This window comes from Temnothorax nylanderi, unplaced genomic scaffold (genome assembly GCF_030848795.1).
Source record: "Temnothorax nylanderi isolate EJ_2023f unplaced genomic scaffold, tnyl_v1.0 TNYL_tig0143_pilon, whole genome shotgun sequence".
NCBI lineage: Eukaryota > Metazoa > Arthropoda > Insecta > Hymenoptera > Formicidae > Temnothorax > Temnothorax nylanderi.
This window is the reverse complement of record NW_027249205.1, coordinates 45,553-72,006: the sequence shown is the minus strand read 5'-3', so window position 1 is coordinate 72,006 and position 26,454 is coordinate 45,553. Positions and strand designations below refer to the sequence as shown.

At 37.1% G+C, this 26,454-nt stretch overlaps 4 protein-coding genes and 1 long non-coding RNA gene across 8 annotated transcripts in view; 2 read left to right on the top strand and 3 right to left on the bottom strand.

Annotated features, from left to right (window-relative positions):
• Positions 1 to 936: 936 nt before the first annotated feature.
• Positions 937 to 2,994, bottom strand: LOC139777280 (uncharacterized). The gene is made up of 3 exons (XR_011719304.1): positions 2,488 to 2,994; positions 1,837 to 2,051; positions 937 to 1,663 (listed from the first exon to the last, which is right to left on the bottom strand). It is a non-coding gene; the product is annotated as an uncharacterized lncRNA (long non-coding RNA).
• A 1,763-nt stretch (positions 2,995 to 4,757) lies between these two features.
• On the bottom strand, positions 4,758 to 6,064 carry LOC139777273 (uncharacterized). The gene is made up of 3 exons (XM_071714606.1): positions 5,922 to 6,064; positions 5,542 to 5,828; positions 4,758 to 5,372 (listed from the first exon to the last, which is right to left on the bottom strand). Exons 2-3 carry the CDS (start codon positions 5,800 to 5,802, stop codon positions 4,848 to 4,850), a joined length of 786 nt encoding a protein of 261 aa, XP_071570707.1. The 5' UTR covers positions 5,803 to 5,828; positions 5,922 to 6,064; the 3' UTR covers positions 4,758 to 4,847.
• A 1,331-nt stretch (positions 6,065 to 7,395) lies between these two features.
• Positions 7,396 to 9,350, top strand: LOC139777278 (RING finger protein 37). The gene is made up of 2 exons (XM_071714614.1): positions 7,396 to 8,338; positions 8,477 to 9,350. Exons 1-2 carry the CDS (start codon positions 7,716 to 7,718, stop codon positions 9,297 to 9,299), a joined length of 1,446 nt encoding a protein of 481 aa, XP_071570715.1. The 5' UTR covers positions 7,396 to 7,715; the 3' UTR covers positions 9,300 to 9,350.
• On the bottom strand, positions 9,346 to 26,304 carry Vps13b (vacuolar protein sorting 13B). Of its 4 annotated transcripts, none has more exons than XM_071714612.1 (39): positions 26,172 to 26,304; positions 25,088 to 25,379; positions 24,597 to 24,774; positions 24,429 to 24,507; positions 24,064 to 24,239; positions 23,857 to 23,960; positions 23,496 to 23,745; positions 23,234 to 23,421; positions 22,933 to 23,142; positions 22,723 to 22,861; positions 22,478 to 22,595; positions 22,262 to 22,404; positions 21,989 to 22,161; positions 21,743 to 21,919; positions 21,385 to 21,673; positions 21,125 to 21,284; positions 20,661 to 21,048; positions 20,375 to 20,510; positions 20,053 to 20,220; positions 19,770 to 19,987; positions 19,464 to 19,680; positions 19,198 to 19,402; positions 18,889 to 19,066; positions 18,461 to 18,781; positions 18,164 to 18,367; positions 17,919 to 18,034; positions 17,488 to 17,839; positions 17,297 to 17,416; positions 17,095 to 17,214; positions 16,726 to 16,989; positions 16,028 to 16,654; positions 15,858 to 15,953; positions 12,139 to 15,712; positions 11,605 to 12,009; positions 11,335 to 11,511; positions 11,086 to 11,256; positions 10,804 to 10,997; positions 10,382 to 10,723; positions 9,346 to 10,309 (listed from the first exon to the last, which is right to left on the bottom strand). In XM_071714612.1, the coding sequence occupies exons 2-39, from the start codon at positions 25,172 to 25,174 to the stop codon at positions 10,079 to 10,081; spliced, it is 11,295 nt and encodes a 3,764-aa protein (XP_071570713.1). In that variant the 5' UTR covers positions 25,175 to 25,379; positions 26,172 to 26,304; the 3' UTR covers positions 9,346 to 10,078. The 4 variants fall into 4 exon arrangements, with proteins under 4 accessions (XP_071570713.1, XP_071570710.1, XP_071570714.1 ...); XM_071714609.1 differs by having other exon boundaries at positions 25,814 to 26,280; XM_071714613.1 differs by having other exon boundaries at positions 20,375 to 20,501; positions 25,814 to 26,280.
• The window catches only part of Kl-3 (dynein heavy chain 8, axonemal kl-3), a 35,933-nt gene continuing 23,700 nt past the window's right edge, over positions 14,222 to 26,454 (top strand). Inside the window, exon 1 of the mRNA XM_071714615.1 lies at positions 14,222 to 14,310. Coding sequence (XP_071570716.1) covers positions 14,263 to 14,310 — 48 coding nt within the window. The 5' untranslated portion in view covers positions 14,222 to 14,262. The remainder of the gene's footprint in view (positions 14,311 to 26,454) is intronic.

Sequence of the window (26,454 nt, the reverse complement as noted above, 5' to 3'; positions counted from 1 at the left end):
ACTTTAACATTTTCCTTTGTGAGTTTGTTACCTCCTGAGGCAAGGGGAGAACATAAGAGGCGCCATAGATATACTTCTATGTTCTCCCCTTATCTAGGAAACGAATCGTTGTCCGCCAGTGTACGATATTGTGTATAAAATACTTACGTTCGAAAGAACATGAGAAAAAGAGAAGGCATATAGATGTAAACACGTAATCGCTATAAATATTTCAAGAATGTAACATACATTTTATGTTCTTTAATTTTTGGTTTTTTATAGGAAACCATTTCGGAGCCCTGTTAAGTTTTATGAAACATCTAAAAGACGTTTTAAAATTTTTTAACCGCCTTATAAAATTGTTAGAAAGACGTCTTTAAGATGTCTTTTTAAGAGGGATTCTAAAGTAACAGTAATTACCGACATTCTTTTATTTTAAGATATCTTTGAATTGACTTTACAAAATTGCAAAATTCTTTTAAGGACCGTCTACAATAGCCGTAAGAGAATGCAGTAAGACGTAAGCAGTAAGCTATTGACCAACCAGTCGATTATTCTTGAATTTTAAAAATCACATTAGTCAATAGCTTACTGCTTACGTCTTATTACGGCTATTGTAGATGATCCTTTACACTTTACACGATTAAGGACCATATTTTCAATTCTCTTTTATCGATAAAAGCGCGGATTTATTTCTGAAATGCTATAGTTCATGTTACATATACTGTAGCTCAGAAATAAAAGCGCGCTTTTATCGCTAAAAGAGAGTTGAGAATATAGGTCTAAAGTCTAAAGTTCTTGGGTACTCGCCGCTTCTATCCTTGTTTGATGACAAATGATGACGTCAGAAGAAGCGAGTACTCAGGAGCCTTAAGGTGGTTCATGCATTTAAGTCAAAAATGAAGAAAGGAGCTCTAAGTCAAGTATATATAAAAAATAGAAAATTAAAAACATAACTTATTTTTGTCACGTGAAGGTGTCAACACTGTCAACTGACAATAATATATTTGCTGAATTTTACAGTTTACACATATAAAAGGTAGAGAGCGAGAAAAGGTGCAATAGTAATTCGTATCAATTAGTTAATAAGAAACTGTAAATAATGTAAATGTATGTAATAATAGTCTTTGTAAGTATTATTTAATTGTAGACTGGAGCTAATATAGCATTATATATATTTTTAAAATCGGGAAGGCCATTCTGGCGGCATGTATCCTGGCGGCGGTACAGGCACATATGGGGGTTGTGCAGGCATATACGCAGGTGATGTGGGAGGTGCAGGCACATATGCGGGCGGTGCAGGTGCAAGTACGTACGCAGGTGATGTGGGTGGTGCAGGCACATACGCGGGTTCTCTTATTTGATGACTCCTAGACTCTCCGGGTCTAATGCGGCCAGCCCCAAGTAGTGCACACCTATTCGAGCTTGATGGAGCTCGTGCGTCATTAATAGAAGAAGAAGCGGCTGGTGCGGGCACCATGGGCGATGCCGGCGGTGCAGGCACCATGGGCGATGCAGGCACCATGGACGAGGGCAATGCGGGCGACGCAGGCCCTGTGGGCGACGCGTAGTATACCGGCCGCGGTGGAATATACGCTGGTTGCGGTGGGTACATTCTGCCGGCGTACCTTGCCATCTTCTTCCGCTGCCTCTGGAACGCCCGACGCATCCAATGAGACAGATACTGGAAACAATTTTATTATATTTATTTATATGTATATATGTATATAATATTACTATTGTATGCATGCGTACGTATGTGCCTATGTGCATGCATGCGTGCGTAAGTAAATCAGTAATATAACGAAAAACGAAACAAATGAATAAATATATTTTATTGAGATGCATTGTACTGACTGTAGTGACACGTAGTGCTCTCCTTGTAATGATATGCATCGTGGTCGTGGCCTTGGCCGTGTTATCGTCTCATTTTCTGATGATGACGGTTCCATCGCCGTCGCTATCGTCGTTCCTGCGTCTTGTACTCGCTATAACGGTGCCGCTGTTGCCGTCAGACGCTGTCTTGGTGGTGACAGCGTCGTGATATCAACGATAGTACCCTTTGCTTTTTGCTGTAAAGAAACAGTAAAATAATTTGTGTAATGGTATATATAATATCCCAGATAGCAAGTTGCCCGCAGGTTGCTGTCAATTTGCTTAAAAATTGCTCTGCTAAGTTGCCTTCAATATTGAGGAAAGCGGCTTCCGATTTTGCCTATTGGATTGCCGACTTTTATTGCCACCAAAACGGTTGCCAACGGATTGTGGCAACTTTTATGGCAATAAGTATGCTACGATCTTTCCGCTTTGTTTGTGTAAGGTAATCGTTGTCTGCATAATGCTTTTAAGTTGCTCTAAACGAAATTATTGTTGTCCGGTGACAGCAATATGATGACAACTGAAGGGAAACTTATGCCAAACACTATTTCCTTTTTATGCCAAGGAATGCTTGGCTATCTGGGATATCATAATTATTATAATGTATGTTAATATTATATGTATACATACATTTTCGAGCTTTCGTTCCCCGCGACAATATAACTGAACGCGATCGGAAGATTCGGAAGTCGGAATTGTCCGAACTGCTGAGCGATTCTGTAACTCGTTATGCGTCGTTATGTGCTCATAACGACAGTTGCGCAGCTTTTTTCCCATATAGTATACCTGCGCAACGACAACATAACGATACCGACACTGTCGTTAAGAGTTACAGAATAGGGGTACTGGAATAGGAAATAGGAAATAGGATAGGAGACACGAGATTACTCGAGACTTGTCGAGACTCGAGATCAGGGCTACTGCCGCCTACTCGTCGTTAACATTAACAAATGAACATCTCGTACGCGGGAACTTTCGATGATGTGTTTGTGTGTTTCATGTTTATCACATCTTCTTTCTGTGTTAGTAATTCACAGCAAAAAGACTCACGAATCTTACGCGACACTGCTGATACACAGATTTATGCATTTACAGCTTTTTTTGTTTGTATAAACAGATAAGTATTTGTAGTATTAGGTCTGTTTTTTATTACTGCACTGCTGAACTAGGGTCCGTTCCGTTTCACGCATATGCGTGCATTTATCTATAGCATACGTAACGTTTACTATAGACAATGCGCGCATCATGCGTGAAACGGAACGGACCCCTAGTGCACACCGTGCACACTGGCGTAATAAGTTAGAGTGAGACAAGTATATTTTGTTCCACTCTAACTTACTGCACCAGTGTGCATTAGTTCAGCAGTGCAGCAATAGAAAACAGACCTATTATTGCAGATTCATATATTTGGCGATGACTAGACTAGTTTTCGTTATTAAGAAAGAAAGACCTTGTATCTTATATTATTATGGAGATCATGCTGTAGTCATACGTATCTTACAAGGGGACAACCAATCCTTTAATATATATTAACAATTTAGCAAGATTTAAGGGTTTAAAGATTGATTGTCCCCTTGTTAGCAACAACTGATCCGATTGAGTTCTAAGTTCTAACTAACTGAATTAATAGCTCAAATTATATATAATAAAGTGCTTAAATATTATATAAGGAATAATAATGTAATGTGAATTGTTATTATTATTATTAGAATAAAAATGTACAAATCTGGTTTTTTAAATAAATAAATATATATTAAGGAAAATTGTTATATCTGATTTTACTGACAACTGCAAATTGGCACTAGTTTTTTTATATCAAATCTCTTATACATACGGCAGGGAGCGCGATACTCGGCGCTCTTTTTTACCTTTATTAAAAGCAGAGATACACAGCCTATTGATTTCTTTGTTCGCGGTTGCTCTCATAAAAGGAAATTTAATAAGCTTTATAAAAATTAATAACTATATCTAAAATTCACACACATATATATATATATATATATATTGGTTTATTAAGATATCTTTGAATTGACTTTACAAAATTGCAATGGCCATGTTCTCATGCAACTCTCTTTTATCGATAAAAGCACGCATTTATTTTTGAAATGCTATAGTTCATGTTACATACACTATAGCATCTCAGAAATAAAAGCGCGTTTTTATCGCTAAGGCTGCGTTCGCTTTGGGTGCTTTCGTTCTGAAAGCATCACTCCATCTTTTTTCGACATGTAATGAGCAATAAAGATAGACTGACGCTTTCAGCTCGAAAGCGCCCAAAACGAACGCAGCCGAATACCGGCCTCAGAGAGTTGAGAATATAGGCAAGGCTCCTGGGTACTCGCCGCTTCTATCCTTGTTTGATGACGTCAGAAACAGCGAGTACTCAGGAGCCTTTAAAGTACGCAAAAAAATGAAGGAATAAGAAGCTCGAAGTCGAGTATATATCAAAAATAAAAGAAAATTAAAAATATCACTTATTTTTGTCACGTGAAGGTGTCAGTTGACAATATTTGCTGAATTTTACAGTTTATGGCTGCGTTCGGGGAGCGCGCTATTAGCGCTATTGCATCATTCTATCTTTATCGCTCATCAAGTGTAGAACAAGGATAGAATAAGCGAATAGCGCTAATAGCGCGCTCCCCGAACGCAGCCTATATGTAACATAAAAGGTAGAGAGCGAGTAGAAGTGTAATATAATAATTCGTACCAATAATTAGTCAATAAGAAACTGTAAATAATGTAAGTGTATGTAATATTCTTTGCATTACTTTAATTGCTACTGAAGCTAATAAAGATCTATCTCGTTGCTCGCTCATTCGGTCACACACAAATTCGCTCCCTCTCCCTCTCTTTCTCTCCCTCTCATTTTAATTTTAAGGTATAATTAGGTGTAAACACAATGTTTTTACATATATTCTTTTATATATATTCTTAATATATATTTTATAATATAATATATATTATATCTTTAATATAGTATTATATATTTTTTAATATCGGAAAGGCCATCCTTGCGGCACTATGTATCCAGGCATGTACCCTGGCGGCGGTGCAGGCACATATGGAGGCAGTGCAGGCATATACGTAGGTGGTGTGGGCGGTGCAGGCATATATGCGGGCAATGCAGGTGCAGGCACATACGCAGGTGATATGGGCGGTGCAGGCACATATGCGGGCAATTCAGGTGCAGGCACATACGCAGGTGATGTGGGCGGTACAGGTACATTCGCAGGTTGTCTTATTTGATGACTCCTAGACTCTCCGGGTCTAATACGTCCAGCACCAAGTAGTGCACGCCTATTCGAGCTCGGTGGAGCTGGTGCGCCATTAATAGAAGGAGCGGGTAGTGCGAGTGGTGCGGGTGGTGCACGCGGTGCGGGCACTGCAGGCACTGCGGGCGACGCATAGTACTGATAGTACACCGGCCGCGGTGGAATATACGCTGATTGCGCATACATTCTAGCGTACTTTGCCATCTTCTTCCGGAACGCCCGATGCACCAAATCCTTCAGATGCTGGAAAAAATTTTATCATATTTATTTATACATGTACATAATATTACTATTATATGCATGCGTGTGTATGTGCGTATAAACATGCGTGCGTAAGTAAATCAACAATATAACTAAACGAATAAATAAATAAATAAATATTATATTGAGATGTAGTATTGTAAGTACTTACTTTACGTGACACCGGTGACACGTCCTGCTCTCTTTGTGGTGAGCTATGTCGTGACCATGGCGGCGACCGCGACGGTGCTATCATCGTCTCATTTTCTGATGATGACGACGATGGTCCCATCGCCGTCGCCGGACGCGTATCCTGTTCTGGTATTAGCGGCGGTGGCGGCGGCGGCGACGTCGTCGTCGTCGTTTCTGCGTCTTGTACTCGCTGTAATGGTGCCGCTGTTGCCGTCGGACTGGTCGGACACTGTCTTGGCATATCAACGATAGCACCTTTGCTTTTTGCTGTAAAGAAAAAGTAAAATAATTTGTATAAATGGTATATATATAATATATCATAATTATTATAATATATATTAATATCATATGTATACATACATTTTCGAGTTTTCGTTCTCCCCGACGTGACCCCGTGATCGGAAGATTCGGATGTCGGAACTGGAATAGGAGAGGAGACGTGAAACGCGCGACGCGAGACCGATTAGACGAAGAGCGAGGACTACCCGTCGTTAACAAATGAACATCTCGTACGCGGGAAACTTTCGATGATATGTGTGTGTGTGTGTTTCGTGTTTATCCACGGCCGTCTAGGGAAATAAAGACGGCCGTGGTTTATCACATCTCACATCTTCTTTCTGTGTTAAATTCACACACAAAGAAGACTCATGAAATCTTACGCGATTTCACTGCTGATACACAGACTTTAATGCATTAATTACAGCTTTTCGTTTGTAAACAGACAGGAATTTGCATTATTGCAGGTTCATATATTGGCGACAACTAGACTCGTTTTCATCAGTTATTAAGAAAGAAAGACATTATTGTATCTTATTCTTATATTATATTATTACTACAAATTTTATTATTTGGTGCAATATATATTTTGGCATATTTTAATTTTATTTACATTTTAATATAATATTTTTATGTAATTATATATAGATTATATAAATGGGAAAGATATGTCTCAAATTATCTAAAGATATTATATCTTTTTATTTCTCTTTAATCCTTTAATTATTATAAACATTAATTAATTGTCAAAATATTTATTAAATCTTTTATATTTATTTGAGTTTGGATACTATTTCATAGAGAATTTGTATATTGAGCTTCTGTCTAATGAAAAGGATAGATATTTGCAATCATAAAAAATTTCTAGACAATTTTTTGGAAATGTTATTTAAATTTCTAATATTCAGATAATTAATGTTAAATTGTTAAATTAAAAAGTATAGTTCGTCTCTTTTTTTTCTCCAAAGTGAAAAGAAAAAGAGGAAAGGTGAACCGTGCAAGATCATCTAAAAAAAAGAATAGGCTTATTCACACAGTACTTATCACCCAAAGATGGCGGAACCTGAAAAATTGGCTGAAAAAGATCAAAGGTGCCATATGTCCCTACCATATAATTATTATGTATTATTATTGTGTATTTATATTATGTATTATTATGTATTATTATGTATTATTATGTATTATTATGTATTATTTATTATGTATTATTATTACTCCATCTCGACATTCTCGACAGTTTCTCTCTGGGGGCCTATTACGTATCTTTTCACGAGCTGAAAATGCGAAAAGTGAACAGATTTACTAGATTTCGACCAATGAAGAAGGGGCTGCGGTCCACTTGACGCTACAAATGCTTCGAAGCATTCCTTTTCTCCTTTCTTTCAATGAAGAAAGAAGGAGAAGAAGAACGCTTCGAAGCATTTGTAGCGTCAAATGGACCGCAGCCGAAATCGTAGATACTCTAGTAAATTCTCTCACTTTTCGCATTTTTACCTCGCGTGAAAAGATACGTAATAGACCCCCTATCTCGATATCTCGGCCCTCGACAAATCAAAGTGCCTTTACGTTGGAAACTCCGGCACAATAGTGCCAACATTTCGAAATCGCGCCCGAATCCCTGAATAGTCGTTCGCCATATCGAATCTTAACCTGAAAATCAAGTGTCAATTGTCATTACAAGAAGAAGAAAACAAGAAGAAAGAAACGTGGGCATATGTCAGGATTGTCAGAACTCAGAACTCAGACGTCAGTCTGGTTAAACTTGTGACGATGCTGTCAGTGATTTTTTCACGATAATTAATACTACGCGCAAAGCGTATGCATTTTACAATATTCAATACTGTATTGCCATTAGCAGTCTACAAACATAGATGAAAGATGCTCTTGAATTTTTGCGATCCTCGTTTATGCCCAGAAATTAAATGCAGTGCTGTTAGCACGGACGGATACGAAGTGACCAATTTGATAAGCGACTCCGGCAAAGGGTATCTGGCGTATTCCTGCATCAAACCACCGATTCACATAGACATCACGTTTCTTTGCAACGTGTCGCTCAATCATGTATTGATCTGGCCAGCCGTCGGATCGCAGAAGTCGTCGGGCTTTCAGCTTTCCTCCAGGAACACCAACGACAACAACATCCCGTATACCTTGTTATCCAGTGGGTTTCTAGGTTCCCACGATGCTGGATTGTTGTTTTATTCGGGCGACATTGATCCCACAGGAATCCCTACGCCAGCAAATTTCTTGAGACGTTATATTAAAACTTCTATGAGACACCTAACTAAGTACGCTCACGTTTTACGTATAACAATATGTAAAACGGTAAATTCAGTGCCAGCATTGGGGAAGATTGAAGTATGGGGAACGGTATCTCCACGCTGTGGGAAAGATGTTGTAGCAAGCGTGCACACTTTATGGGCCAAACGTCAAGCTCCGTCGCCATTGCATGTAACTGAATTTAAAACTGACACTACTTCTATAGACACCAGAGACAACAGGTATACATAATTATAATAACAGGTTTAATGATTATTTATATGATTATACAATTATACAATTTATATGATTATAAATTATGTGATATGTTGTATAATATTAACTGTTAATTAACATACATGTTTTTCATACATATGCAGACTGAAGAATGATGCAACTTTGGAAGTCCCCGAAAGCTTCCTAGATTCCATTACGTGGGAATTAATGACTCAACCAGTTATACTACCCAGTGGTAATGTAATAGATCAGACGACGTTAGAGAAACATGAAAAAAATGAAGCAATTTGGGGTAGACCGTTATCAGATCCATTCACGGGCTTGGGATTTAATGACGACCGTAGACCAGTCATGGCGACCGCGCTCAAGTCAAGAATTGACAAATTTCTACTGGACAACAGCAATCGGAATGAAGTAAAGAGAATGCCAAGAGTCTTAGGTCGTGATCCAGCTTCAGCTATAGCGGGAGACAGAAGAATAATTGAAGTACCAAAGTGTGTATTACATAAGAATTTGTTAAAAAGGACTGCTGAAGATATTAAACCAAGTGCATGCAAACAGATAACAGATAATTCGCAGTGTATAAAGAGATATTGCCACAAATTGCCGATAGCAGTTATGCCTAAACGACCCACTGCCTGTGCTATAACAAAACCAAAACAGCTCACAAAGATTTCAACTTCTTCCAAATTAGCACATAATTCTCAAAACCAGAACAGGGATGATAAATTAGATTTACTGTTATCCAATATGAAACGCTTTAGCACACCAGAAAAAGTGGAGTTACATGATATATCTAACAAATGTGATTGCTGTAAAAATAGTATTTTTTATAGGCTTCCATGTAAACACGTGATATGTCGAAAAGTATTATTATCTGTTGAAAATAGCCAGTGTAAATCTTGTGGATTTTCTTATAAGTCGAGCGAGATTGAACGGATTCATGACAATACTCTAAATAGATAACAATACGAGTATAATATAAATTAATAAACATTATAAATCAGTATGATTCAATTTTTTAGCATTTATTATATGCCAGATTTTGTCCACAGTATGCAAAATATATTATTGTATGTAACACACTGAATCGTTAGATCAATATTACACAATTCACGACAATTTCAGTGATAGTAGATTTGCTCACAATGTTTTGGCACATACAACATAACATATGTGTGTACATATATAATTATGTGTGTAAATAATGTTTATAAAAGTTTATTTTTTCATTTCTCATATGTATATATATGTATATGTATATATATATATACTTAGAAACAAAGTTCATGTATTGTTTCTTAATTTGTACGTTTCTGCACGATTTTTTTTAAATAAGTAACATAAATATTTTACAGAATTTGTATACTTTGTTTAGCTTGTACACTAGATTTATAATAAATTTATACATTATAAATTCGCAATATACATTCTCTACATAAAACGAAAGCGACAATTGTGTTATGTATTTTAATAGAAGTAAAGATAGGCATTCAACTATAAACATCTTGGAACCTTGATTACTTGGAATCTTATTTACTCAGAAATTTGGGAAGTACTTTCTTTAATTCATCTTTTTAATTATAATACTGTTTGCACGTAGCTTTTGGAATATCATTCCAAAGAGTACGATATACTTTAATATTCAAAAGACATATCGAATTTGGATGCATTTGACCATACAGTAATATTTAAAATATCTTCTCAGCTATTGCTTAATTACAATCGTCTGGAAATACGTTTGATTACAAAACGGCGAAACCGGAACCTTGATTTTGTCGCTTGGCAATGTTGAACAGTGATAATAAATAATTACGGGTATCCGGACAAACGTAAAACGTGAGTGTATGTTCTGGATGTGGGGATGCTCTTTCAAAGGTATCAGATTGTCTGTCGCTATTGGTTGATACACTGGCCAAACCAGTGCTGCTTGTCCGCACATATTCCTCAACTCGCGCCCTCATTTCTTGATTCATCTTAAAGAAAAGAGAAGCTCATGTGTATATGTATTAGATTTACATGATTTGTGTCTGACATCTGAATTTTACCTCGTGTTCAGCCGGTGATAACGGTCTGCTCAATTGTATTGCGGTTGGCGGACAATATAAACACAACATCGTCGATTCCGTGATGTGATCGACGCTTGTCAGTTCTTTCAGCGAAAATATCCGTTCTACGCTGTCTTCTGCCATGTTAACGAGTAATAAAGCTTGTCGCGTGAGGACGAGTGTCACCGCGCGATTACTGCCCTGATGAATCACATAGTCTGCGCTGGTTACATGAAGGATACTGTCTTGACTGTGATCGAGTAAGGGTGATAAACGCCAGGTATACCGCACAGATGTACTGTTATTGCCAGTAGTATATTGCACGATTGGTCTTTGACGTGGCTGTAAAAATACACGAAAATCAATATGGGAGTAAAATGTGAAACTATTAGAACTGGAAGATATTTATTATTTGAGTTTACCGTCGGTAACGAATTCCATCCAGCTCCTTGCAGTAACCCTTGACCTGTGAGAGCAACCAGCTCTGCGGCACCGCTCAATGGCTTAGTGACGACACCAACTAAACCGAGTCCAACTCCGGTGACTAAACTTTTGGTCGTTGCCTCACCTGACCATACTTGCTGCAAAGGATGATGCGCCAAGCCCGCCACGGCCGCTAATTAACAATTAACAATTAGCTATTGCATTCTAATAATTTTTAAAATTTATCATTTGCATTCTAAAATAATATTTAAAAAAATTACCAAGCAGACTCATTCCAAGACCAGTTAAGCCTTGGTAGAGTCCTTGCGCCATGCCTTGAGGACGCATTCTGCGCGACTCTTCTTGTCGCTGAAGATGCTCTTCGTCCAATGTTAAACGATCCAAGTTCCGTGCAACACTAGACGCCAGTTTCGTTACGGAATTTACAGTACCTGGATACGTAAATCGAGATATTATTCACTTTTTTCAAGTATCCAAAGCAATGAAATAAATATTAACAGTTTCTGTACCTGCTGTGACGTGTTTCATCAGACTGGCTGACCCGTGTGTAATTCCAACGATAAAACCCCATGGACCTTGTAGCAGTCCTTGGAATGGTAATGAAACAAAATCTCTAAGACCAGATCCAAGTGCTTGCGCCAAGCCTCCCGGCGATCCAAGTATCTCTAATGATCCAACTACCCAGCCTGGTAAACAGATGTAATGTCGGTTACTTACTCTATTATTATATCAAATTAATGTATATAAAATAACTGTTTCATGTATGAATGTATACCGACCTGCTCCGAATATGGCACCAGATAAATAATGCATCGTAAGTGCATTTCCAAGTCTGTAAGGAGTGGTCAGTAGGTTCTTTCTTTCAAAGGTACCGAAATATAGCGGGGAATGATCCAAGGCAATGTAAAGTCGCATAGAAGTATGAACACTTAGCAAAATCGATACCGGCTCTATCACGAAGTTCTGCAATCTCAGTGGTTTGCTTAAAATTTTCGAATCCATCATAATGTAGTCCGGTATGTATATTGCGTTCGACGCAGCTATCGTTTGCATCTTTTTAAGACCGTCACCCAATACCAATCGCGATGGTATCATCGAAGTCGCGTAATCTAATAATTGCGTTATGTATGTATCCTCGATGTATGCGCTAATAGGTGCAACTTTCATGCGATATTCTTTTGATGCTGCAACAGAGAGAAATATATACTATTATTCATGAAATAAATAACATTAATATGTTTAAAAAAACATTCGTTATCTACATATTTCTCTTTTATTGAGATAGATATAATTAATACATATAAAATATATACCTATTATATTTCCGTTTATTTCCCAGATGTATTCGATGGCTATCAAAGAATCTTGTTTGATCTTTTCCATATTCGTCATTAAGCAGTTATTGCTATAAAATGCTATCTCTCTGTTCGGCAACGGATTCTGATTTATTAATACTACGGGGAAGTCAAAACCTCCCTGATCGAACAATTGATTATCTAATTGCAAGTCGCCTATATAGCAATAGAGATTAATAAATCTAGCTTTTGAATTTACGGTAACGACCAAGTCTGTCATGGACAGGCTTGCGACTTCGATTCTTTGTGCATTTTCATTGATATCGTGAAGGATAACAATAGTACATGCACGCAGGTAAACGATTACAGAGCCTTCCTTCGAATTAGTCGAATTAGCGTCGTTAGTGGACTTCGAACGATCCTCGTCAGTGCAAGTTTTTGTATTTGTCATCTTCGGAATTAATTGCTTTGAACTCGAGGTAGGCATCTGCTCCGTCGCCAATATATCTTCTTGGGCTGAGAAAAAACTCGTTAGTGAAGTCGAGCTACTCGAACTTTGCACGTACGACAATAGCTTATCCTCTTCCGATCTCCTCAGTTGAGAAGGATTATTGTACGCGGTATCATGATCTTTCACCGTGCTCTTCTTTCGCAGCAATCTGCTCCTGATGTCTTGGGCGGATATTTCAATTTGGGAGATAGGTACGATGTTTATGTGAGTGGTGTAGCAGCGATTGTGCATTATGAGCTTTACATCGCCGTACAAGGGTAATCGTAGATATTGATCTATCGGTGTAGATGACAACGCGGACAGATTTACGCCTCTCGACCACTTTAGATTTGCCTTCCCTACCGCCTGATCGTTCTGCACGGTGGAAAATAACAACACGTTCGACGCGCTTGGAACCGTAGTGTCGGGCAGTCTGTTACTGACACAGGGAAGAGAATAGTGGGACGTCGCTCCACTGTCGACTTCGCATATCCATGCGAAATGAGCGCTGTCCGGCAATATCTCGTTCCCTCTTTCGTCGGCTTGTCCCAACAGGATCTTGAAGCCGCAGGCGTTCTCGATCAACAGCTGCGGATGATCGTCGCTGTGTATCACGACGTACGTGCTGCCTCTATCCTCCTGCGTTGTCACAATGACCGGCATGGTGGAGGAACCGTTTGGAATCACGACGGATTTGCGACTCATAGCTTGATCCACTCTAATCGGACAAGACCACTTGTGGCCGAGGCTGAGAGATATGTACAACACAAGCGGCTCGACGTTGCTCTCCGTGTACAAGGTGTACCACTGTACGATCGGTGTGCCCTGTCTTTGATCTTCGGACGGTGAGATATTCAGGCTGCAGGGAGTGAGATCATGGGGCAATTGCAGATCCCGTGCTTCCTCATGTACCGCGAGCGTAGCCACGCACAATTCCTGAGGCGTCAGATTCGCGATCACGTGGCTGCTCGTGATCCGCACCAGGCGCATGTCCTGGTGCATGGAGGAACCGATGCTCAGGATGGACACGCTCGTGCCGCAGTCCACGAATGTCTTGATGTTCCCCTCCACCGGCACGAGGCCGCAGATTCGAGGCATGTAGAAACTCTGGCTCCAATCGAGTCGCGCCAATTGCAACGTTTGTGACGTGTAATAAGTGTCGCCGATTCCGACACCCACGTGAAAGGTGCTCTCCAACTTGGGCGGCGTGACTATGCCGTAGTGAGGGATCTGACAGAGCTCCGTATCCTCCGACACCAACGAGATGTGGCAGCCTAGCGAATTCATTACGAAGCACCAAGGCTGCAGTTCCAGCAATAGGGTGCTGGAGACCAGTCCTGCGTCCTGGTACTTCACTTGTACGTGCGTCTGCGGCTGTTCCGCGGATATCCACTCCTCGGTGTCATCTCCCTGGAAAGGCCACTTTACCTCGTCTTTTCTGTCCTTGAGTTCTCGCAGAATTTTATCGATATCCTCAACCTCGGGTCTTCGAAAAAACTTCCGTTGATCCACGGAGCTGTACGAAAGCGGCACGTAAGGATTCGAGGCGGAAACCCCCGATTCCAATTGAAACGTCAGCTGATGGAAGTGCTCGAACGTACCGGGACAGTACAGCTGCTGACACTCGCCACGACCGTTCACCATCGTGCTAGATGACATCTTTAGAGACGGCGTTTCCATCTGTACTCTGGCCGGTACCGGTAGGTGCGATCTGATCATGTAGAGGGGACTCAGTACCGCGAGAATTTTCATTTTGTCCTGTATCATCTGCGTCACAATCCGTACCCAGATGCTCAAAAATTGACCGCGTTCTTGAAGAGGTACTTTGACGAGCCACGGTTGGCCCCATTTGATATTAGGTTGCAATGGAATGTCCCCGGTCCAAGATAAGTGCGTCAAGTTAGTGAAACGTAGCCGCATAGCCATCTTCTTGTTATTTTCAAGCATGATAGACGACGGAAAACTTTTGCCTGGTATGGAGTAGACCTCCTTGGAGACCGTTACCTTAGAGCCAACTTCTTCTTCGTATTTTACCAATCTCATCTCGAAATTATCCATTAATTGATTGGAAATCACGAGTTGCCCCGAAAATGTTACGAGCTTCTGTGTGGCGGAAAGCGACGTAACGTTTACGAAGACCGCCGTGCCAATCATCGAATTATTGAATTCTATCACTTGAATGCCGTCCTTGTTGACGGGAAAAGGCCGGCTCCATACCCAGGCATTCTCCTCGATTGATATCCGTATCATTTGATTGCCAATCTGCCGCCAAGAATAGAAGTTACATTGTCTGCTTTCGAGAAGTATACTATCTCCAGTGCCGCTTTGACCGAAACGTATGGATATGTTACTATCGTTGGCTATTACATAACGAGTTAGGACAATCACGCTCTTTTCCTCTTCGTCAAAAGACGCCAGCCACAAATGAGTGGAAACTGCGAGAGTGTGAGTTATTGCTGGTCCTAATTTTAATGTAAACGGGTTGCACGTTAATGACGCGTCTATCTTTTCTGACAACGACAACTGAAATCTCCCTTCCAGTGCATCCAGCACTTCCTGCATGGTTAAATGACTGTAATCCAATACGTGTACGCTCAAGCTGCCGCCGATGTCGAGCAGTATCGAGTCATCTATCCACTTATTAAATACCAGAACAGCTCCCTTCTGTTCCACGGACATGAAACATTGTATCTCGGGAATTTTTCCATTTAGAGTATATTTGTCTAGTGGCGGCGGCAAGTTATTATATACACTCGTATCGATATGATTGTACAACGATACATGGAGGACGCCGATATTTAAGGCGATCTGTATGTTCGGTATTAACAAGGGATTAAAGTAGGAATCGATACGCAGGCAGGCAGCGAGAGCACGAGCGGAAACGATGCTTTTCGAGATCGGTCGCTTGCCGTTGGACAGAATAACTACGCGCCACACGCAAGCTACTGCCCGTGCCGGTGCCTTCTCCGGCAGATCCAATCGGTAAGAATCCGTTTCCGATAGATAAAAATCGGCATAACGCTGGTACGACATGTGACTATCGCTCCAATATTCGAGAATGCAGGGAACTTTGTCGATGTAATCACCATCCGCATCCGCTGTCTATAACGAAAAATTGAGTAAATAAACGTATTGTTTCGCACAGCTTGGAAATAGAGAAAATTATATCTTCATAAAACATTCGTCCTTTTGTATTCAAGCTGAATACTAATGTTGATCGGTCAAAATACTAAGCACTCTCACTTACCTCAAATGGAACAGGAGAAATGTGTATCCTTGTTAACATGCGCGGTTGCGGATATCTCCAAGCCATCGCTTGCTGAGGATAAACAAAGAATACCACCTGCAAATAGAAATAAGATTAAGAACAACCTTTTTGGTTATAACTTTATTTGTGACTTATATAGTTTAACTAACTTGATACGGAAAAGGTAACTCGTCCGCAGTGCCATCGACGAACTGGAATGCACCCGCCTTCAGATCATCCTTGTAATGTTGTTCAGTCGATAGCGCGATTTGCTTCTCATTTCTATTTTCGCTCGTAGACAACGAGGCGAACTCGCTTAAGAGTAACTGGCAATCTTGCATAACCATTTTCATAATTTTTATCTGATCCGGTCCGAAATCGAGATACAGACTTTCACTGTCTGCCTGTATTTGTATTTGTGGAATGATCTCGCTACTGTACGAAGACTCCCAAAGTAAACAAGTCGTTACGTTGCAACACCATGGATTTAATAGCACTTTGATATTCCCATTTAAGATAGCAGATACAATGAAAGAATCTATGGACAGATTTGAATATATTCTGTCTGGTCTCAGAAGTGTCGATAGGTTTCCGTTTAACGATGCTAAACTGGTAATAATTTCTGCTCCGGTGTCAGTCTTCAAGGATAATACAATCTGTCTTGTATTTAAATGTAAATCAGGTACACTGAATTTCCTCGATTTCGTCGGCACTGCTAAATTTTGCGAATCCATATCCGTAGTTTCATTCTTCTCTGTAGGTACTTGCACGTCGTCATCAATAAAACACGATAATACCTAGAACATTGATATAATGTAGAACTGTTGAAAATATATACGAATATGTTATACATTCTTTGTTGAGTTACCTTATTCCGTATGTTATAAAGTTGATTGAGCCGGGATAAAGAGAGATGTACTTTTGTCGGTCGTCCCATTTCAATGAAAAACTGGCGGTTTTTGCCTAGAATTATTTCAGATTTTATTGTCGCAAAAGAAGGTGGGATACCCGTGTCTGGATGTGGATCTCCATGCTTTGTTTCTATCATATAAATTTTGAAATCCTTCTCGCTCGGTATTGCGTTTAGATTTTGTGCATCGCCGAGCGCTGTTGTTATATCGAAACAAGATATCTATAAATTCCGCAACAATATTGATTAAAATAAAATATTTGATAATATGCCACATTAATATTAAATAACGTATTAATTCTTTGTAAGTAAAATGGTAATACGTACTTGTATCTTTTTAGATAAATGTTGCTGAGAGAAGTAAATGTTTGGCTGATTGATCATTAGGTAAAGTAATGGCTGTTTTACATTGTCATTATCGTCTTCGCAGTCAGTTTTGTGTATATCCTAAAAACAAATATTTATATTTTAATAATAATATTAAAATACTGCAATTGAATATATTAATCCCAATGTAACTATTGCTCACTATGTTATCCTCTAAATCAGGGAATGTATTCTGGACTTCGTATAGGATAAATGTTATCTTTCCGCAATTTACTAAAAATTCAAACGGTGGAAGTATCATAGTTTCAACTATGGGCCTTCCCTACAAGAAAATCATTACTTTTAATATAAATTCTGAATTAAATCATGAAACGCTGTTATATGATAACTTACAATTATTGTGGAATGCATGCTGGACATTTCAAAATCGACACCACTATCTTTTGTGAAGTCGATATCTGAATCATCTGACGTCTGTTTCAGCCAGCTAATAGGTTTAATGCTTTGAGCTCCTGAAGGAAATCTTTGAACTATATTATTAGAACTATTTTTATCGTCCAGCTTCTCGAAATTTCCAGACAATAACGTCATAAATTCATTATTGAGCGTTGATATTAATTTAATTTGATCTAAATTTATTGTCAATTCTATGTCTGTAATGCAATTTACTTCAACGGCGCTTCCACAGACAATTGTGTCTCCTTTAAATGTGACAGCTGGGGCAATAATTAAGCAGAGATCAAATCTAGGATTAAATATTAAAATTAGAATACTATAATTAACATATAAATTTTTACGCGTTTAAATTATATTAATTGTATTACTTCGTTAATACTGGAGATGTTGAAAAGTATGGATCTAGACTACTACCATTCCCGAGCTTATTCCACTCTAATGCTGGATTCTCGTTCATTGTATATAAGTACGATTGAGACATCCTCTGAAAACAATGACGCTTGTATCAAATCTGGATGTTTCAAAAATTTTCTTTTAAGTTTTACAGTTTAGAGAATGTATAAAATATTTCCTTAAGAATTATGGAAAAAACAATACAGTTTTGATGGTAAACCTTATTAATGCTTAGCTGATAATTGTTCCAAGTAGTGGTATATGCACACACTCCTTTAACACTAATTTGATATTGTCGATCCTCTACAGCCGAACCTGGTACGTTTAATATATTTGCTCGAGCAGCCAGTTGATAAATGTCGGTTCGCAATGGAACTCTACAAATTGGATTTTCTGCATCCGGCGTAATACGAATTCCGTCCAACTATATAATATATAATATAATACCAAAATAAATAAGTTTAAATATTAAATCTTTATAATAAGGAAATTATACAAGAGCAAAATGGTTTACAACCTGAAGCATCAATAAATCGTGTTGTAATTTATTCGTATCAGTCGGCATCATGAGACGAAAACCTTTGAATTCCAAATGTATCAATGGCAACGATTCATTATTTAAGTTGGTTATGCCAACTAATGGTGTTACCATGTTTTTATAACGGATAGATTCCGTGTTTTTTTCAGTAGATGAATTCAGGCACGTAAAAGGTTTCACCAGTTGAGCATATTTGCTAATTACACTAATTGGTAAGATTATATCGACCATTTGCATTTTGATAAGTATTTCAGAAATGTAACCGTTCGTAGACAACGTAGAATCAAGCAGCAATTCTTTCTAGATATTAGAGTATCACAGAGTCAGTTTCACAAGTAAATAGATAAACGATATTCTTAATTTAAACATGACTGATTTTAAGTACAATAATTGAATAATTATCCTACCTTCTGAGGTTTGTAACGCTTCTGAGTACCCCAACGTGTGTATACATTTCCAGATTTTGCACGAGTAAGTGTAAAACTTATAAAACCAGAATCATCACCTTTCTCTAAATTATCTTCCCTTCCACAAAGTACCAACCCGGCATATTCACCGACATCCCAATTTGATGCGTGTGGACCTCTATCAAATCACAATATAAATGTACAAATTAAACAATTATTGCACATAACAATAAAAATGTTTTTCAAAATATTTTCTGCTAAGATTTTGATATTATACAATGTACAAATATTTTACAAAAATTAATTTACCTAATGTAATGGAATATTGTAGCTGTTGTTATCTTATTTTTTATTTGCATATAAACCGATTGCAAATCTAACGATGTTATAATATCTTCCAGTTCTAACATTAATTTTAAAGAAGGTGTGTCCTCTCGTCCCATAATGTATAATTTAATTGCTACCTTTGTTATGGTCCACTGAATCCATGCTGTTACAACTAAACCATCTTTTTCTGTAAAAATTTGTATATATTAATGACAAAAACAAATAAGAGATAAATAAATTCAGCTTACCATGTCCCAATTCATCTTTCGATGTAGACATGGTTGAATTGGTGGTATCCTCTTGATACATTATTTGAGTCGGACTGGACGGAGTTTGAGGTATAGCAGGAAGAACAATTTGCATTTCGTTGTTCATCTGTGGTACAATTACATTGTCTTTCTGAGAACCACAGAAAGTTTGTAATACTTTCATGATATTTGAAACTATACTGCTCATAAAAATAACCTGAAGTACATAAACGCATATTGAAATTTATATCCTTTCGTCGCACTTAATATAGAGCTAGGCAAAAATAAAAAAAAATTAATTAATACCTGATCTTCCGAAAGCGAAATAATGATAGGCGAATTATCAATATGTACACAAACGCTTAAAGCAGTAAGTGTATTTAACTCAGTTGCAGCTGTCTTAGTTGTAAGAGCTACTGTAGCGTTTAACGTAACTTTCTTTATGAAGTTCTTTTGTGTCTGCTGTTGCAATGTGTAACAGTGAAAATCGATAAGACTTAACGTCCATGGAAAACTTTGCATTCCTGAAATAGTAATAACAACAATAACAAGTTGTACTTTATCTTTTGCAAATTATAGATAAACTTACGATATGTCCACATAGATTCTGGTAATTTAGCAGGGAGATTCTGTAGATATGGGTTCAGCATCTCAGCATTCAGATTAGATGAATGTATAAGGAGACTTGGTAGCTTTATTATCATTATTTGTAGATCTTGATTTTCTATTAAAGCTCTGTCCTTGGCTTGTTCTATGCCTTGTAATATATTTTATAATTAATTATTATTATAGAAGATATAACTGTATTAATATTTATTAAAAAGACAAGGCTCATCAACAATAATAATGAGAACGAATTTAAAGGTAATTCGATCATCATCTTTTTATCTGTACATAATTAGAATATTTACCATCAGCTCCAATACCACTCATTGTATCAGACGGTATATAAATGATAATATGTCCTATATAACCATTTAGCACAAGACTGCACCACCACGAATACGATTCTGCTAATCTGACCAATATTCCCGATTTCTGTAAGTTCTAGATCATTTGTTTCTATCTTTAATACATGCCAACATGCCATATTTTGAGTTAAAAGAAATTGAATTTTTGTATCAATAAACAGTAATCGATCGATATAATTGCTGATATGTATATAAATAATAATATATTTGCGAATAATTTTAATACCTGTTGTTCCCCTTCCATTTTAAATTCACTTTTCTTTTGCGTTTCATCATTTCGTAGCGTTTTTGACTTTTCTGTCACAGCCGATCTTTTTTTCTCTTTGTCTGACGAACTGTGCACGCTTTCGTGTAGACTCGGAAATGTTTTTTTTCGGGTACCTGTATCGGATGATGTACCTTCGGTAATCAATTGTTGGCTATCTGAACGTAATACATGTACACTTCCCGCTTTGTGATAAGTGGCACGATATTCCAGCCATTCAAAAAAAAGTGGGTCTAGGGAAGCTCTGATTTCGGAAATTTTAAATGAAACAAGAGATGGATGTGTTTGCGTTTCAACGTTTTTAGGAAATTGTACTACAGTAGACAACAACGGTACATTTCCTGCATCACTAAGAATATAAAGATCCAATAAGTCAAAATCTTTTAAAACTTCCTAAACTATATATTATTAATATATATGCAGACCTGCTGTCATTTTCTGGGCCCGAAAGAATAAAGGCTTGTTGAGAATCATTGAGTGCAAAGATTTTTATAGAATTTATATTCATTTCATTTGATATCGTAACCGAAGATGACACGTTCTTGCAATTTATATTTTCTAGGTATAACTCTAAATACACTGGACCTGTAATGTACAAAAAAATTCAATTATATTTTGAGAAATAAAACTAAAAAAACTAAAAAATGTATAATATAATAAAATAGAATATTTAATATTCGCATACATTTCTCTTGACAGGCATCATTAAAAAGAGTAGAACAGGTAAGTGGATTCGTTGTATCTGTAGGATTCAAAACGGAAGTTATAATGGACACTGCAGCCATTAATTTTGCCTTGGTCCCCGTAATAGTAATACTATCCGATTGAAAAGAGTATGACTTTTGAATCATGTCTATGTCTCGCCAATATTGAGGATACAACAATACTTTTGAAGAAGCTTCCACTGAGTAAGGCATTACTATTGAGGTGTCACAAGTTTTGGTTAAATGAAGTTGACTTTTCACTCCAATCACCTATAGAAGCATTTCAATATTAATCTTGAAGATGTGCATGATAAATATTGTGCATAAAACTTTGCTTACTTGTATATCGGTAATCGCATGGCACTGAATAAACATTTCTGGTGATAAGTCTGTTAATTTTGATGCACAAGCTACGAGTCTAAATGGATACATAGGCTGCACTATAGTAGCAGTTGCTTCATCACATTCAATGCTTACAAAAGGATCATCTGTAAGAGCTAGAGATAATGGTGCAATCTGGAAAGACGTTATTCTATAAGTATCTAAAATAACTAACAAAAAAAAGATATAATGGAGATACCTTACCCGAGTTTCGATTATTTTACGTTGTCGTGGTACTCCTACGACACAATGGTCTGCCAATTGTAATTGTAGCGTTGCCCTTTTTAATACAAATTTTGTTTCTGTCATCGATACGTTTTCCCTGAGTGCTTCATATTCTTCCAACGTAACGGGAGGCAATTCATCGATGAGAGGATCTAAAATTTAATTTTAGATATAGCTCCTATTTTTACAACTTTTATTTAGTATAAGATTACAGTTAAATCCAAATCTGTCTACATTGACACACATATTTACCTGGTTTCAGTACAAGGTAGGGATTATAATCGTATTTTGCGGCAGCTTGTTTGATGGTATCAATACGATGAAAAACACCGGAACATAATCTGACTGTCAGATCACCAGTTACATATCTTATTACTCTGCGTTCCTGAAAATTGCTGCAAAAGGTAAGTCGTTTGTAGGAATTCTTTTTATCTCTTACACATGATTATTTTAAGATTTTTCAAACACCTATATTCGAAATTTGATCCAAATTCGAGCAATTTTTCAGGCGTTATGTCCTCGGGTAATTCCACATAATAAACGTAAGCCATCACAATTGCTGGACATCTTTCTAATAATTTTTCAACTAAAAAACATATAAACTTTATTATTTCCTGTACGTAACCCAGACAATACGCATGTCTCAAATCGGGACATTATGTTCATTACGGGAAGATAAATATTATTTATGTTGTAAATAAATTATATTATACCCGAAATTGTCGTCAAGTGATGATCTATTCCTTGTTTGTAATCCCTTTTCTTCCCCTTATTTTCCGCGGCATCTTTGTCAAACAATGAATCTTTCAAATGATCAGTATTCAAGTTCCCAGCTGTTACGTAAAGAGGCGGCTATAATAATAATTTACTTCTCAGACATTCCATTTAATTTCGTATCTGACAATAATAATTAATCACTTTACCTGTACACCGTCAGCAACTTCTAGATGTCCACAGCTGCACGTTCCTCGTGGATAAAGCTGTATGCATGCCACTCCAACTTGGAAAGTCGTCATTGCAATTCCTTGAATTAAACTATCTATCACAACTCCGTTTAACCGAAGTGATAAAAAGGATTTGTACCTAAGTTTTCGAGATTTATAAAATAACTGCTCTTTGACACTTTCAACAGTCTGTAAAAAATGCATGAAATTCAGTTTTTTATTTCCACAGAATGATTATTTAAACAGAAACAATTCTCATTGAAATATATCATATTCATACCTTAAATGTTAAAGTAGCATCATCTATATAAACACCTAAATGTATAGTATGACCAGAATATGCCATTTGTTGCTCAGCAGACCAATTATTGTCCCAGTCAACAGGTAGAACAGACGACATCATGTCCCAAGCCCATCCACCCCATCCAACTGCATCTGTGGAAGTCCCTGCTATCTGATTTGTATCATCTGAAATATCATATTATATATTCTCAAAATATATAAAACTATTCGAGACAGCATTCAAAAAAACAATATTGAACCTTGTGCAACATCGTCTCTCTCATCCACAGTAATGGAAGATTTTTCCTTGCTTGGTGGAAATTGCTTTGTTTGTAATGCCAGCACTAAGGCAGCCAATCTCAGGAGCATCGGTACTTGTTGTTCAGTCATACTAAATTCCATTTTCTCACAATGAAGATCAAGTCTCGTGATAGATGCTCTCTTCGAATTGTTGTTGTGATAGTTTATAATCATTCGAATTGTCATTGAACATCGATACAAAACAGGATCCTATATTAATATTCAAATTATTTAAATTGCGTGATATTTTTTCAATATGAGACATGTTCTCATATCTTCAACATTTCTCAAGATAATTGTAAAGATATATTTCAGAAATACCTGATATATCTCTATCTTTCCTGATGCATCCATTTTATCTAAACACAACGTCAAGTCTTGGATAGTAATAACTTTTCTAAGCATCACTTCTTGAGTGTTGACCTCTAAACATTAATTAAATGTATTAAAAGCTTTAATAATAAGCATAATTTTATATGAATAATAATAATTTCAGACTTTGTAATTGTGTGCATTAAAAATACCTACCGGCAAACGCTGGCTCCCATTTATTGTCGACAGTTTGCATACTTAAAAATCTGACATTTATGCTAAGTACAATATCCTCCTCCACATATTTCAGGATGAGATTGTTGCAGTGAATGGTAATATTATTAATAACTTTCGTAACTATACTTTTAATATATCCAGGTGGAGCTTCCTCTCTGCCATGAAAAATTAAGTATCATTCTATATATATTTTTTATATTAAACAATTAAATATATATTAATAAATAAATACTAACAACTATCAGATAAATAAATAAAAATCTAACGAAATAAATAACATTAAAAAATAAATACTAAGTAATAAAGTTTCATTATAATTTTAGATTACAAGAAGCGATACTTACTGTACCATTTCCTTCTTCTTTTGTAATGTCGTTGTATTAGTTTCTGTGGTATTCTCATCTTTCAATTTTAAAATGCACTCTATAAAAAAATTAACAACGCATTAACATATCTTCAAAAAATATAATATTTTTATATATTCGATAATATTAGATAACAATGCTATATACCTATGGTATTAATGGTAACAACTATTGGCTCAGATGTAATTTTTACCCAAGGAACATGTATCAACAATTCGTGAATATGGCCACTAACAAAGACAAATGGAAGATTAAGTTGCTCCTCCAATACCTCTAATCGTAGATCCAGATTCTGAAATGATGCATCTCCACCCCACAAGGATACCTGAAAGAAACGTTTCTCTCCCTGAAGTATCTCAAAGAATTATCTCTTTTAAAAAAGTATCATTAAATGTGCTTGCTTAATACATTACTAACTCATTCGATACTTTGAAACAAGAGCGATCAAAGTTATTTTGTGGAAACAATATAACTATTTTATAGATATTTCTTTATCCTTATGTAGACATTCCTTTTTCTTGTTTCAAACTATCGATATTAATAAAAGAAAGTATACATTTTTAGAAAATAAAATTAATATAAATCCAGCAAAACTTTTTACGTATATATGTATGTATGTGTATGTACGCATATTATACCTGCGACTGTTCCGGCTTAAAATTTTTTACATATTTCTCTACATAGCTGAGAATCACTGGTGTTATGTAGGATTCCAATTTAAACATTGTGCTTGGTAGAGCAGAATATTTAGCATATTTTTGTAAGTCCTCTTAATTGAAGATACCACCAGTTGTATTATCATAAACTCCTTTTTCCCTTTCTCATAATAATGACATATCGTATGATCTATACCATCTCTCTGTTCAATGAAGTAGCAGGCAACAATTTGGAATAAATATTATATATCTTGATGTAGACATGTGGATTTGTCTGAAAGTTGCAAAATAAACTCTGTATAAGTTACACAGATTATTATTATAGAAGATTAGATAGAAACTAACAATATTGTTCATACTATTATGTAATAAATATAAAAAGAAAAAACTCAAAGAGTTTTAGACAAAGTTAGAGTTTTAGTCTAAAACTTGTTAGACAAATTACGTCTAATGAATAAAATGTTTAAATATTATCAGAACTTTAATGGCAAGCAAGGATTGCTTAATTTTCAGCATAATAGATCAACTTATAGACATGTCAGTCATACATGAGCCATGATAAAATTTGTTAAAAAATTATAGTGACGTAAATCAACATAAAATTGCATTTTATCATTGATGTTATCGTTTACTCGTACGGTAATCACGCGCGAAGGAAATGGGTTAAATGGAATCATTGTGAGGCTTGGAAGAAAACAAATTTATTACAATTTATCGCAATCGAGGCTCTCCAACAGATCGACGTCCACGTCTCGTTACAATGCGGTGTGACGGTACGCGATATTACAAGATATATTATCGAAATACATAATGTACAGAATCACACAGCTGATTCGCACCTGTCAGACGACAAGCCACGCGACTCCGGTGAAGACACGTCACGAAACTGTTACACGAGCCCGTTTCGCGCCACGAGAACAGTGGACGCGGCGACAGCATCGATTCTGTCTGCCTAACTTTGAAAATTTGAAATTATTCAGCCTTCGGTCGTGGAGCTATCCTGCGATCCGTCCACGCGTACAACGTCCGCTAACCTCACTTTGCAATTGTACCGTTTGCGTCCTACCTACACACGGGCCGCCGCCGCCACGACATCGATGTGAAGGTGAAGTTGCACCAATTGTAGGCGTAGTGCGTACTCAGGGCGTGCGCGTTGTATCTGTAAATATTCACGCATCATGACACGACTGCGCGCCGTATACTGACACAATTTTCCATGCTGACGTAGATAACGAAATGGAATTTACAATAAGTAAAGTTTTCGAAATTGTAACGCTCTAACCTAACGGAATTCTTGAATTGATTATATATTCTTTTAACATTTCTCTCTGATGATATGTATTTGAGAA

Coding starts and splice junctions, on each gene's coding strand:
- LOC139777273 (XM_071714606.1), bottom strand. CDS start 5,802: ATGCCAAGACAGTGTCCGACCAGTCCGACGGCAACAGCGGCACCATTA. Junction 5,373..5,541: donor TGTCACCGGTGTCACGTAAA/GTAAGTACTTAC, acceptor AATTTTTTCCAG/CATCTGAAGGATTTGGTGCA.
- LOC139777278 (XM_071714614.1), top strand. CDS start 7,716: ATGCTCTTGAATTTTTGCGATCCTCGTTTATGCCCAGAAATTAAATGC. Junction 8,339..8,476: donor ATAGACACCAGAGACAACAG/GTATACATAATT, acceptor ATACATATGCAG/ACTGAAGAATGATGCAACTT.
- Vps13b (XM_071714612.1), bottom strand. CDS start 25,174: ATGTTTAAATTGGAATCCTACATAACACCAGTGATTCTCAGCTATGTA. Junction 24,240..24,428: donor AAGAAGAAGGAAATGGTACA/GTAAGTATCGCT, acceptor TTTTCATGGCAG/AGAGGAAGCTCCACCTGGAT. Junction 18,035..18,163: donor ATCAGCTAAGCATTAATAAG/GTTTACCATCAA, acceptor CATTGTTTTCAG/AGGATGTCTCAATCGTACTT.